General features: G+C 37.7%; 1 protein-coding gene across 1 annotated transcript in view; it reads left to right on the top strand.

Moving 5' to 3' along the window:
- The window catches only part of AKAP7 (A-kinase anchoring protein 7), a 171,137-nt gene extending 159,682 nt beyond the window's left edge, over positions 1-11,455 (top strand). Inside the window, exon 8 of the mRNA XM_036768250.1 lies at positions 8,916-11,455. Coding sequence (XP_036624145.1) covers positions 8,916-9,112 — 197 coding nt within the window. The 3' untranslated portion in view covers positions 9,113-11,455. The remainder of the gene's footprint in view (positions 1-8,915) is intronic.
- The last annotated feature ends 3,756 nt before the right edge of the window (positions 11,456-15,211 follow it).

Below are 15,211 nucleotides of genomic sequence, written 5' to 3'. Positions count from 1 at the left end.
AAACAAAAGTCTGTGGTGGCAAAGAACAGTGAGCAATTGCAAAAGGGTGTGCTACTCAGACTGGCAGTGTCCTTGGGATTTAGCACGTGTCACAGAAATTGTTGTTTGCATGTGAAAATAAATATGAAGTGTCCAAAAACATCTTTTCCTTTCAAAAAGACTGCTCTAATGGATTTTGCTGGCTGGAAAAAAGTTCAAATGATTCAAGAAGCCAAGTAACAGAGACACTTTAAACTGAGTGTTACAGCAATTATTCTTGTGATAGCATAATCTTTGTAACAATCAAAACACTGAAGCTAACTACTAAAATTAAAGACTTAAGATATTGAAGCTGGGCTTTATTTTTAAATTTCTTAATTCATACTGTCAGGAAAGGGGTAATTTAGGGTGTAATATTAGGCTACTCCCTTATAAAAATTTAGTAACAGTGCTAGTGTTTATGAAAGATGTGCGTTCCTTTAATACTTCTAAATTAGTAGTAATTATGAGGTAATCTGTGTTTTGAATCAGTGTGTCTAGAGCCAAATAATAGTATATTTGCTGTTGCCTGTTGCAGGATTTATCTATAGCAGGGGGTCTAGGATTAGGTAGATAGATCCCAGGGACTCTGTGAACTTGGATGAGACCAAAATAAATTTATGTTTTTATTTTCTTTAATCTTTTACTGAAATTTAGCATTTCCTTCCATGATGAACATAGACAACAGATCTTCTGAGAATAGTTCCATTGGCTTCACCATACTGCTGAAGGGGTCCATGACACAAAAAAGGTTAACAACCCCTCATCCTTGAAGAATTTTCTGGAGGCTTCTGATCAAATGCAGGCTCTATTTAAATGAACATCATGGAAAATCAAAATTTGTAGTGACTCAGCTAACAATCTTTAGTCTACTGTGTGTCCAGTGCTCTACTAGATGCTCCCAATATCAAGTACAAATTGTTCCCAGATTTCTTTGTAATTAGATCTATAGATTTCCTAGAAATTGTAAAAAGAAATGGTATCCTTTAAATTAATTATTCACTAAAACACACTAGAACTAACCATGTAATTATTCACTGTTACTCAGTTCTCATCATACAATTTGCGTAAGCTGTGAAATCATTTTACAGGGAAAAATAGAATTGAACTATGTTCAATCAAGCTTTCTACACCAAACCCCCAACTCATTAAATTTTCTTTAAAATTTTAGGGTGGTTACCTTAGGCACTTGTAACTATGCTATTTACCCCTAAATATAAGGGATGGATGGAAAGGAGTTGATCTCCCTTGCTTAATCATTTTAAATCAGGCTTTTTATATGTAATTAGTTATTACTTTTCACCACCTCTCTTGAACACAGCTAAGACCTCAGTTCAAATCCTGCCTCAGATATTTACTAGCTGTGTCATCCTGGGTAAATCATGTAATTTCTCAAGTAATCATTTAACCTCTCCCCAGGTAACCCTCTAAGACAGAAGCTTTAAAACTTTCTTGTGTCATAGACCTCTTCATGAATCTTTTGAAGACTATGAACCCTTTCTAAGAATTCTGGTTTTGATTGAGTCCTATACAGAGTTACAAAGGACTTGTATCGATTATAACCAAGAATTATATCAAAACCTGTCAAATTAATAATTCTACCAATTATAATCATAATTATATCAAAATACAGTTATCCAAATATTTTTAAAACAAGTTCATGGGAACCCAGGTTAAGAAGCTCTGCTATAAAAGTATTCTCTTTCTCTCTTCTTCACTCTCCCTCCATCTCTGTCCTCGCAAGAGCTTGAGAGAAGGAAGGCTGTCCAGGTCACCTAGAAGAGAAGTGAACATATACTCTGTCTCTTGCATTGTAATAAGCACAATATTTTTAGGATTTAGATTGTAGGAGGAGAAAGGACCATCCAAGGACCAAGAATCACCCCTTAGAACTAGGTGGGAGGGGCAGAGTGGTTGTAGAGAATCTATTTTGTATGTTTTAATTTTTTGTGTAATTTTAAGGCTGCAAAGAAAAAATATGCATTTGATTTTGAAACTTTAATGAGGAAAATATGTATTAACAGCAGTTACAATAACAAAAATCTTGTCTTCCTGCTTTAGGGCATTTTCTAGAGGCTAGATTGTATTGAGAAGACCAAGGCTCAGTAATTTATTTCTGGTCATACGACTAGTGTCGGAGACAGCATCCTGACTCCAGTTATACCACTTTGTCCATTCTGCCACCCAGGTACCCGTAAAATAATAAGTCCCTGGCTTAGTAACTTTGACTTAGGTCTTCATGTGTGTGCTAATGTATATATTAAATGTAGTGGATGGTGGACTGTGTTATTAGAGATTTGCTCCCCAAGATTTGTCTTGGCAGCTTATTTAAAGACTTTCAGTAAACAGGAAAAGCTCCCCCCACCAAAGTATACTGTAAAATGTTTAAGTTTGGTCTGGGTTCCACCCCACCCCCCAACCTTTTCCTTTTTGAAAGTGAAATGGAAGTCTTAGGTCACACAGGAGCAAATAGACATTCTACAATACGTCTCCCAGCTGTGCTTTTGGGTACTAACGCAACAAATCTTTGGGCTCAACAAGCTCTTGTCTTTTGTAGATGTGCTCTATTCCCTCCACTAATTTTAATTTGGTGCCCTTATGCCCATGTGAATTTAGAAGTATCTGTCAAGGGCAATCTCTTTAAATTGTATGCCTCCTCTGACCACCTTTCCCCTTGACTGACCATTTGTGACCAATCACTCTTGCCTTCTTGAAGCTTTTTGCCTTTAAATAGTATTTTTTTCAGTCAGGACATAAGCTCCCTATCTATTATGAAATGGACTAATGAATAATCTCTGCATTTATAATGTTCTATCCTGTGGCCCACTGAAGATATTAATTCTTTTGTAGCCATGACCCATTTAGCTACACAGCAGCATATTTTTTCAAAAGTGTACCATTTGAACATTCCCAAGTACTTACTTCTCTGTGGTCAGAATTTAAATCAAATTTTGAGAGACCATCATTTGAATTTCTCAGAAAGAAAAGAGCCTTGGTTGCCGAATGTGGACTCCTTGAGGACAGAGACTGTGTTTTTGTCTTTCTTTGTATCCCCAGTGCTTAGCATAGTGCCTGGTACATAGTAATGCTCTTAATAACCACTTATCAATTAACTGTGGGACCAAATTGGAAATTCTGCAACATAGAGACCACATTGAATTCCCAGCCCCAGCATGGTGTCAGTCAAGCAGGTTAACTAAAGACAAATTTTCATACAGTTTTTCAAACTGTTACCTCTTCTCGCAAGTCAACCAATCAGACAGTTAATCAAGAAATATTTAATAACCACCTATTGTGTACCAGGCACTGTGCTGGGTGCTGTCTTTACAGAAACTAGAACATAATGGCCCCTGTCTCCAAGGAGGTTACCTTCTAGTGGGACATGCCGGGTATTTGCAGTTAATAAATACAGGACTACATACAAAATGCAAAATGGGAGGGGGTATGTATAAATGGAAGAATCAGGAAAGGCCTCCATAAAGAACTGGCATGCACTTGGAGTGGAATTAGAGATTCCAAGAGAACATTTAAGCCTAGGGGAGAGTGTGGACTATGGCACCGTCAAAGAAAATGTAATGTCACTCATGGAGAAGATCAAGTTGGCCAGTGTCCCTGGAGCGTAGAGTATGTTAGCCGGAGAAATGTGTAATTATCCTAGAAAGCCTGGCGGGAGCCAGATTGTGAAGGGCTTTAAATAGCAAACAGTGGAGTTTGCATTTTATCCTAGGGGCAATGGGAATTGTTTTCCTGTAATCTTTAATCACTTTTATGATGTTGTTTGCCACAGGTTAGCTAAGCAGATAGTTTTGCTAATGTTAATATAATAACCGATCCGCTAGGGCATTAGACAAAGGAAGCGCCACAAATGTGGTTTTATTCTAACATCAGCAAAGCCTTTGTCAAAGCCCCTCCTGCTATGCTTGTGGACTGACCTAGACGGTAATAATACATTTGTGTGACTCTGGAGGTGATTGACTGTCCAGACCCAAAGAATGGCCATTAATAGCTGTATGTCAGCATGCATAGACATTTCTAGTAGAGTGTCTCAGGGATCTGTCCTTGACTTAATTCTTTGTAACATTTTTTTTTGGTATCACTGACTTGGATGAAAGTATAGATGGCATATTAATCAAATTTGCAGATAACACAAACCTGGAAGGCACAGTTAACATATTGGGTGAAATTGTCAGGATGCTTCTACTGCTACTACCACCACCACCACCACCACTATCACCATCACCACGACTACTGCTCCTATGACTACTACCATCACCACTACCACTTCTACCATCACCACTCTACTACCACCGATACTACTGCCGTTGCTATTATCACTACCACTACTACCACCAGCATTGCTACTACCACTATTAACATTACTACCACTACCACTACTATGACTACCACCACCACCTAACATGCAACTCTTTAAGATTAGCACTTTATAAATATACAGAGCACTTTACAAATATTACCCCATTTTATCCTCACAACAACCATCTGAGGCAGAGGTTTAAATGACTTGCCCAGTGTCACACAGCTGTGTGAGGCCAGATCTGCATTTGGGTCTTCCTGTCTCTAGGCTCAGAGCTCTGTCCCCTTGACTGTCTAGGATGTTGAACTGAGTCTAATATTTAATAGCGATGAATGAAAAGCCCTGCAGTTGAATCCAGAAAGGCGCCTTCACAAATCCATGGTAGGTTGGCGGGGCTAGAGAACAGCCCTGAAAAAGCTCTGGAATTTTTCATGGACCTTGAGTTCAATACGAATCAGAATTTTAACAGGGCATTCAAAACAACTGTCAACTTTTCCCTTCCTTTTTGGAGTAAAGACCCATGATTTCTTTAATGTAGAGAATTCCTGATATGGAAACTCCCTCCACTGGTGCAGATTAAGGTCGTCTTAGATTGTTTTAGTCCAGAATAAGGGAGGGGGGATAGTTCTGCCCTTCATATTATTTGGATTACTTGACAGATGCAGTGGATGCAGCACTGGACCTAGAACCAGGGAGACCTGAGTTCAAGAGACAGAATTTAGAATGCTGAAAGTCACTGGACATTTCATTCAATAGCATTTATAGATACCCACTATAATTGAGAGCACACAAAGCATAGAAGTGCTGTCTGATCTTGTGGACTTTATAATTTCATAAATACAAAATCTGTTAATCCTCCAAGCAGAAACATATATATATATATATATATATATATAAATAATCTGCACTTGTAAAATGGTTTAGATCTTGCAAAGCACTTTAGTGATACAGTTATTAAAAGTCAGTTATTAAAAGCTTTGAACTGCATTCTGACTTTGGGGACACCTGGTATTATCTAATTCACTGAATCCTTGAAATGATCCAGTGAGGTAGATGGGGCAAGTATTTTTCCTCTCTTTATAGATGAGAAAACTAGAGACCAGAGAGAGTTTAAACCCAAGGTCATATAGCTACTAAGTTAGAGAGCTGGGGCTCAAAACCTTTCTTTTATTTCAGTGTCCAAGGCTTTTTCCATAACACCATGATGTTCTGCCTGACCATATCACCTCTTCAAGGTGTTTCTTGATTATGTTGTGGTGTATCCATGGCACAGTTTTTCTATTAGGGAGAGGGAGCATGACACAGTGCTGGACATGGAGTCAGGAAGACCTGTGTTCACAACCTCTGCTTTGACATGTGCTGCTTTTTACCATGTGGCTGCCAGTTATTAATAACTGATGCTGATGATATGTGTGTTTAGTTTATCTATTATATAGAGTTTATATGAAATTAATAAAAATGTTTACGTAATATATGAAATTATTGATTCATTAATTTTAAAATTGTTTAATCAAATAATAGATATAATAAAGTGTGATATAATAAAACAATGACTAACAACTAACATAGTTTATTAACAGCTATTAATTATTATTAATACTTACATTTTGAGGCACGTTGCCTAGAATCCTTTCTTTTGAGATTATCTTCAAATTTTCTGGCGTGTATCTTGTTTACATGTTGTCTCCCTGTTTATATTGTGAGCTCCCCTTTTATTTTATTACATTAATATGTACTTATGGAATAAAACAAGCATTTCTATAACATAGCACAATAAAAAGATGATTGTACATGAAACTCCAAATCTATTATGTACAATTTGCTATTCCTTTCAAATACACAACAAAATTATCCTGCAAATTTTTTTTCTCTTTTTTTCTACCCTTCCCCCACCCTGCCCCAGAGAAGGCTACCATTAGACCCAAATATATATATATATATATATATATATATATATGTGTGTGTGTGTGTGTGTGTGTGTGTGTGTGTATGTATATATATGTAAAAGTATTCTATACATTCTTCTGTTTATCATTTTTTCTCTGAATGCGGATAATGTCTTTCTTCATATATCCTTTACAGTTAATTTGAGTATTTATTATAGTCAAAATAACTTATTCACTCAAAGTCGTTCTTAAAACAGCATTGCTGTTACTACCTATTGTATTTAAATAGCAAATAACCACTGTTTAGGGAATACCAGCTATTACTCTGAACCCCATCCAGTAGTAAAGATAATGAATAGTTGACAGTAGCTAATTAGAATTGTAAATGCTGAGAGGTCTGTAGAATAATTAAAGCTTCTGTGTTAGCCTAATGAAGATTTAGAAACAGTATGGCTTATCTCTAGATTTTGGCTTTCTTTGCGAGGGGGGAGAGTAGTATGCTCACTTAGAATTTTCCAATACATGTATTGTCACCTTTCTTTTATCATAGAATCCAAAGCACAGATTCTCAGTTAGAAAGAGAATTCAGAGGCCAGTGGGGCCAACCTGAACCTTCTGCCAACGGTCTTTCAGGCTTTGCTTGAACCTGCTTCCTCCCGAGGTAGCTTACTCTGCCTTTGTACGACTCTCATTGTCACATCCACCTCATGTATCTTCCCTTCTGAAACTTGTTCATAGCCACGATCCCCCTTCAAGGACTTGAAGAGAGCGGTCACATCTTTCCAAATCGCTTCTTCAAACTAATCCCCAAGGTTCCTTCAAGCAATCCTTAGAGTTCACAGATTCAAAGAAAGCCCTTCGTTGTTCTGCTTGACATTGTATGGATCCTCTTGAGAATATCATGGCCTTCCTAAAACGTGGTACACAACACCAAATGCAATGCTCTTTTATGGTCTAACTAGGGCAGAGTACAGGGAGACTGTGTGTACGTATATATATGTGTGTATGTATGACTGTCACATCACTGGGACAACAACTACTGCTACTACTACCACCTTACTACCATTACTACTACTACCATTATTAATGTTATTAGCAGTATGCACAAAGCATTTTAAGTCTTAAGAAGTGCTTTACATATATTATTGATCCTCGGAACAGTTTTGTGAGGTAGATGCTGGTATTATCCCCATTTTACAGATTAAAAAGTTTTGATTAAGTCACTTCCTCAGGGTCACACATCTAGTAAGTTTCTGAGATCAGATTTGTAGTTAGATCTTCCAACTACACAACCCACTCTCTACCCACTGTGCCACTATCTGCTGATGGGTATCTTAATATGATCTAATATTGTATTAAGTCTTTTGGTTGCCATGTCTCACTATTCACTCTTAATTTGCAGTCCACTTAATGTTTTTTTCAAGCAGATTCCTATCTAGGTAACATCTTTCTTATCCTTCCATCTTCCCTCCTTTTTTCTTTCCTTCCTTTTTTCCTTCCTTCCTTCCTTTTTTCCTTTTTTTCTCCCTCCCTCCTTCCCTCCCTTCCTTCCCTTATGTAAGTCTTATAAAACATTTAGTTCTTTGGGACATGAGTCTGTGAGACATCTTGTTTTTTGGTTTGCCTTTAAAGGGAAGTTTTTCCACAACATGATGACCCAAGGAAATTTGAACTAATTATAGCTATTGTGAGAGTTAAACTATATGTTTGTAAGATTTAATCATATAATCTCTCAACAAGATGGGTCAATTTAGTTTTGTTAAGCTAGAGCTAGACTTAAGTGCTCCAGGCACCACATAATTAGTAAAGTAAGTTGCTGCTTTCTTGAATCTAGGAAGATTTACCAGTCACTATGGCCTCTCTAGGTTGTTGACTAGACTTTTTCCAAAGAAAAATGCAGGATAAATTCATCTCTTCATCCTTTTTTTAGTGTCCCCAGCCGTGAAGTCATAGTTCTAGGCAAGTTAACTTTCAGTAACTCATGACTTCAGCTCCAAAATACCCTTGAGCAGTTTCTTAAATTGAGCAATTTCTTAAAGTCTAGCAATAGCAATGAGATTAAAAATGCTTTTTCCTTTTAGGAACTCATAACAAACCAATGATTCTTTGAGCCAATTTAGAATCTAACTGTGCTTTAGCCAAGTACTCTTTTCACCTGAAAGCATTGAGAATTTATTAAAAAACAAAAATGAATCTACAAGTATTTTAAACAAATATCCCCAAGTAATTAGAATACTGGGAAACTTTAGTTACATGATAATGGGGCAGTGGGGGCAGGGAAGAGATACAGAGGGTACTCAAGCAACAGCAAAACAATCAATTCTTTAAAAATTTCTTAATGGGAAGTAATGCATCTAGGTGGGCAGATGGGCTTGGTCTAGAGTGATTGGGCTTTGGGTATGAAGAGGACATTTGTATAAAGAGAGGAAATGCTCAGCGTCTCTAGGTAGAACATTTACTGGGCACTGACGAATTACTTTTCAGCTGACCTTTTAGGAAATGAGCCAGCCCGCCCCCCTCAACGCCAAGTACAAAATGAAAAACAAAACTGGTATTTAGGAGTATAGAAATCCAGTTTAATTGTTTGAAGAACAGCATCTGTTTTTAAGTGATTGAACCAGTAGCCGCAGCTATGCATGTCCGGTTTCCATGGCAATATGATATTAGTGACCTCTCTTATCTATTATGGCATGTAGGTGAAAAGAATGGAAGAGAGCCAGATGATGCTGAACTGGTGAGGCTTAGCAAGAGGCTGGTGGAGAATGCCGTCCTCAAGGCCGTGCAGCAGTATTTAGAAGAAACACAAAACAAAACTAGGCAGGTGGATGGAAGCCCTGTGAAAACTGAAGAACCCGCACACTCAGACACAAACGACAGTGATAACAGGAAATGAGAATTGATTGTCCCTTCTAAAAATGCCTACGAGACACCTCCCAGCTTTGATTCATGAAGTCGCCTTGACTGACTTACCTTGTACTGGTTTTCAAAGTGTGTCTCGTAGAAACGTGGCCCCTGCCCTAATACACTTTCCTAGGAGAGATATCTGCAATTCTTATAAGCAAATAGAATGCTGGGAACAAGGGGACGTGAGGCTATGAGAAAAGACTTGAGTTCTGCCTACCCGTGTTTGCTAGAACGCCTTTATGTTACAAGAGAGGTGGACAAGACTTTTGTCCACGCCATGCATGCTACATTTATGGTCATGGAAGAGGCCTTACCATAAGTGGATATAATGCCATCTGCCTTGCTGAACAGCGGGGTTTTTTGACTGCTTGTTCTGAGGCCAAAAATCGCAAATTCTGCCATTACAAAGCCAACTAGTGCTAAGTTAATCATGGCCATTGTAGAAGTGATCACCATCAGTGCAACCATCCTGTATGTAATGTTTCTGACATTTGTTCTGATCATCTTGCCTCCTTGCCGTTATAGTTATTTACAATAAGAGAAACATGTAAATTCTATTTTTTCACATGATGTTACCTTTTTCTATAAGATACGGACTGTTTTAAAGGCTTTTAAAAATTCAGTTTTGATAAGTCCTGTATTTTCGTGTTTTTCATTGACATTCATTAAGTGCAAAAATATGTGATTTTTTTTCCCCCTATAGGCAAGAAACCTGCCATAATCATGGACTTAATTAAGGAAGCTTTGCTTGGAGAAAGGCTGGGTGTGTTGTCCAAAGTCAAACAGATAAAGGACCTTTTATCAAAACCTGAGATCCAGGCTCAAATCAAGAGAGAGTTATCTGAAGTAAGACTGAGCAGCAACAATACTCAAGAAAAAACCTATTGACGTCTGGTTTTTTAATTAAAATATTTTCTAAATTGCTTCTAATAGTCATCTCTTTCCTGAAATCTTTTCAGACTTTAATATACCTCTTGGGTAAAGACATCTCACTAATTTTCCTCATATTATTCTGCTGCTGGAATACATAAGATTATAATTTCTGATAGAATATGGGCTGAGCGAGCCCAGGAATGCCAACAAACATGTGCCAGCCTATCTGACCCACACACTGTGCACTCTTGGGGTAGTGTTGCTTTGGGGAAGCACCTGAATAGGAATGATCCTGTTTACTGATTGGCTTTTCCTACTCCCTTGGGGAAAGAATTATTCCTACTATGGAATTATAAAACCTTCCTTTCCAGAAACACAAGATGGTCAGTTCCTTCAGACCTAACCAAGCACTGTGTTCATTCTTTAACGCTGTAAACAAACAAACAAACTTCTTTTGGTTTTGCTTTCAAAGAGGTTTCTGTAGCCAGGTTGTATGGGAATGAAACCAGGAATGTAGCTTTTAGAAAAGCAAAAGATTGATACTCTCTAAGGAAAGTAACAAATTGGCTCATGGCATATCAAAGTGACAACAAGCAAACATTTGGGCAAGAAATTAACCAGTGCATATGGGCATTGGTGCTAGTTTATTATGTAGGGGTGCTGATTCTAAACCATCAAACTTTTCCACTAAACCAATTTGTTTCTATCATATTGGGATTCATATCCCTGAGTAAAGTTTCTTAATTTTCAGTCACTGGGCTCTCAGTCTATTCAGATTCCCATCCCATCAAATCACTGAAATCCATTCTAGCTCTAGACAGACAAATAATATAGAGAGAGAAAATGCAGTATTATGGGGAAAGCTTGCCATATTAACATGGCCTTAGTTTTTCAACATGTAAACCAAATGAAGTGTTTTTAAGTGATCTGACTTTCCTATGCATCATGTTCTTTTTTTTATTTGGCAGTGTTTGTGCTCACAGTGTATTGATACTTGAATACACATTTTTAAATGTAATTATTGTAGCCAGTCCTTGAGAGATATAGCAAACTCAATATGTATTCTTGTTCCTCGGTAAATAATGAATTCTGTATTTTTATTTCTTAATAAAGATAGATTTTTATTTTCTGCTTTTTGAAGTCAGTTCTGGGTCTTGTCTTTTATGACATGAAGCTCTTTGCACTAGTTCCTTGTTTTAAAAAGCATCTGTGTCTGTTTGCCCAAAATGTTTCTGGTTGATTCCCCAGTCTTTTACTCTATGGTGGCTGTAAAATGTGTGCTTGCTGCTGATTGAAAATTGTGACAGAGGAAAAATGATTCAGAGTTTAGTTACGAAATCATTGCCTTCTGGGTCATATCTCATGGGTTCTACTTTCTGAATGGATGAATGACAGTGCATTTGTTTATATAAATGAATTTAAGGCATTTTCATTCCTCCTAATAAAGATATCATTTGTTCTTTGTTGCTTTTTTATTTCCTGGTCCCTCCCCCAACCCCACATCCATGTGCTTCAAGCTGAGCTCAAAGGGTTTGTAGCAGTGTTATTTAGGGATAAAATAGGATCCAATTCCTTCCTGGAAAGTAACAAGCCAACTCTCCCACATTGTTCTGTAGTATATAGGAAATGCTTTTCAAGACTGGTTTTTGTTCTCTTTTTTGGGTTTTGAAGAATGATTAAGTAAACCAAAGGAGGGCTATCTCCCAGTAAAGATCTTATTTCTTAATGGTTTCCTCTGAGATAATTTTTGTGTATCAGCAGAATTCAACAAATGAAGCTATAAACAGAAGCTCTGACAAAGTGTCTTTCTTCATTTTCTTTTATGTGCCTCTCTTCATACTAAAATAGCACATTTGTCAAAGCACCTCAATGCTACTGTGATAAGTACTGCAGAAATACTTCTGCAGCTTAGATAGCTTTTTGAAAGCATTTCAACTAGGTGCTCCATAGAGGATTAACTGAAGAACATGAGAGAATTAAATGAGAGACCGAGTTGCTTAAACTACTCATTCAAATATAAGAGATAGCAGAAATCTGGGCAGTAATGTTAGTGACCGGCTCTGGAGCCCCTTCTCACATTAAGAAGCGAAATAAAGACATGACCGCGTCATACTAGAGGACCAGATGACAGAGGTGGTACATCTTGGTACCATTTCATTCATCCCCAGGAGGATTCATCTCTATGAATACTTAAAGAATACGTTTTTAGAAAATTTATGGATAAGCAAGCCTAATAGTAGAAATTATGTTATTTCTACCACCATGAAGTGAAAAAACACTTCATAAGACAAGAATGATTCAGACAAGGGGCAGCCATTTTTCTACTAGCGAGTCATAAGGAAGGGACTGCATGAAGAAAAGCAAGAAAGAAAGGTGAGTAAACAGACCCGGGAGGTTGGAAGTCTTAGATGTATCTTTTCACACATGACCATCTAACATTAGATTTACAAAAGAGTATTGAGACAATTCTCTAAACAACTATGACAAATCAACAGTGATAAAGTTTGGTTTGGGCTCCTAAAATAATCAGCTTCAATTTTACATGAGTCAGATTTGTGAAGTAGTTGCTAAATTTTCACTAGATAGAGCCAGAGACTGGTGCCATGAACAAGCAACTAGAATTCAAATATGTTCTTGTTTAATCAGTTAGTTGAGTCCGACTTTTTGTGATCACATTTGAGGTTTTCTCAGCAGATATTGGAGTGGTTTGCCATTTCCTTCTCCAGCTCATTTTACAGATGACGAACTGAGACAAACAGATTTAAGTGACTTGCCCAGGGTCACACAGCTAGTAAGAATCTGAGGTCAAATTTGAATTTGGGTCCTCCTGACTCCAGGCCTGGGTTATCCACTGCACCACTAAGCTGCTCATGTGAAAAATGTAGGGTAGTGTTGTATGACCTGGAGGTGAGGATAATAACCTGGGTTAAAATCCCTCCTTTGACACATTTCGGTGAAGGAGGTAGTATGTGGAAATTTTATCTCCATTTGATAGATGTCAAACACTGAAGCATTGAGAAGTTGAGGGATTTTCTTAAGGTCACAGAGTCTGAAGTAGATATCTGAGCTAGGTGTTCTTTCCAGTTTCAAGCTGCCGTTGCATAAGGTTGAGAAGATTGGTCCCAACCGTTTATGAGCCTTCATGCTTTTTTCCTATGCCTCTCAATCTTTATCTGTCATCTGCCTCTCTGGTGAGCCCTCAGTTTCACCTCTCCTGTTACTTAATCTATAACCTTCCTAAATCAAACTGAGGGGCAGCTGAGTGGCAGAGTGGATATGGGGGAATGAAAGTAAATAGTCCAGGATGACCCCTTGGATGTGAGCCTGAGATACTGAAAGGATGGCATTGCCCTCACCGTGATAGGGAAGGTAAGAGGAGGGGAGGGTCTGGGGGGAAACTAAACATTAAGGCACACTGCCTTACATTATTCCATAATATCAGTAACAAATGCACCTTACATTTAAAATGAATCTGCGATCTTATTGTTATGAATACTCTTTCTAAAGGTGCAGGACATTACCTATTCATACCTCCTTCTCTCTGCCTGTGTCCTCCCACAAATCCTCCACTGGGGCACTTATGTATATTTATTCCTTAACAGAATTTGGAATGCATGCCGCATAGAAAATAGGGGTAATTACAGAGAGCTAAGATATCAGCAGAGGAATTAATTAAAGAGAGTACTGATAAACTTGAAAGCTGGATTTGCCTCAGATAAGCCATAATGCAGACAATCCACCAAGGGATGGTTTAGAAGGAGCTGCAGTTTTAAAGTAATGTATTTGCATTAATCATCAAAGATTACAGAAAGAAAAGAAGACGGGCTGGTCCTTGGTGTCCTTATGTCAGAAGGAATTGAGAGAAGCCTCCAACATTTTAGGTGGACCCCCTTCTACCCCTTCATGGTAGGGAACTTTTGGGAGGACCTGGTTAAGAGAGGATGAGCTGGAAGAGATGGGTTGTGAATGGCATCATTGCAGAGAACTCCTTAATCAATGAAGTCACATATCCATTTTGAGTATATTAGCATTATTAATTTGGAAAATACCATAATCATTAGGATAATAGAAATTAGAGGTGGAGAAGACCTTAGAGGTCATCTAAACTAACCCCAGCATTTAAAGATGAGGACATAGGCTTAGAAGGGTGAAGGGATGTGCCCAAGGTCACATTCATAGTAAACAAAAGAGTCAGAACTTGAAGCCAGCTCCATTTACTTCCAATCCAGTATACTTTCCACTATACCCACCATGGTTAATAGTCATCCCCCATGAAGTGTATGGCATTAAAAAAATTATGGTAGGAGCTCTTAAGTAGTGGTTGAATAATGAATGAACAAACCAACGGATGGATGGATGGATGGATGTAAGTCATACCAACTTCATTTTTAGATGAATTAAAAAAGGTACAATGATGTGATTTGGACAATGTCATGGTGTAAAAAAGGCATGGTCAGAATGAAAACTTCAAACTTGAAATTTTACTTTTAAGACCAGACCCCTGAGGCAATGTCTCTTATGTATGATATTTCCAGCTAGACCTGGCTCTTAAAGTATGACAAAAATGAGATGTCAGCAGAAATTTTGTTTGATCCGGCTATCTGTACCTTATCATAATGGCTCTACAAACAGTAAGGATTAGTACAGATTCTCTATAGCTAAGCAGAAACATGGGAATGAGGTTCAGCCACCTTCATCAACAGCATTTTATAATCCATTCTTGAAAGGCAGAGTGGCTTAGTAGATAGAGCTCTGGAGTCGGGGAGACATGAATTTGAATCCAGAACCTCTCAGTGTCCCAAACCACTCTAAAACTAGGAGGTCAAAATAAGGTGATGATTTGTATTAGTGGAGAGCATTTATATATAAGGAACTCTTAGACCAATGGAATGACAGGTGTGTCATTTTTCCACTAAAAAGAAAATGATAAAATCCCTAACCTTAAGTATTTTTATAACCTCAGATGTAACCAAAGCACATTACATACTATTCCTGTTGATAGGAATAGATGGTAAAAGTGTAAATAATATAGATAAAATAATATCTAATAAAAATAAATAATAATACAGATAAAAAAGTTTGAGGACCACTAGACTGAATGATCCCTACTTTTTGTTCAGTCATGTTAGACAATTTATGACTCCTTTTTTAGGGTCTTCTTGACAAAGATTTTAGAAATGCCACTTCCTTCCCCACTTCATTTTACAGATGGGGA

Source organism: Trichosurus vulpecula, chromosome 7 (genome assembly GCF_011100635.1).
Source record: "Trichosurus vulpecula isolate mTriVul1 chromosome 7, mTriVul1.pri, whole genome shotgun sequence".
NCBI classification, from domain to species: Eukaryota; Metazoa; Chordata; class Mammalia; order Diprotodontia; family Phalangeridae; genus Trichosurus; species Trichosurus vulpecula.
This window is presented reverse-complemented; position numbering and strand designations above follow the sequence as displayed.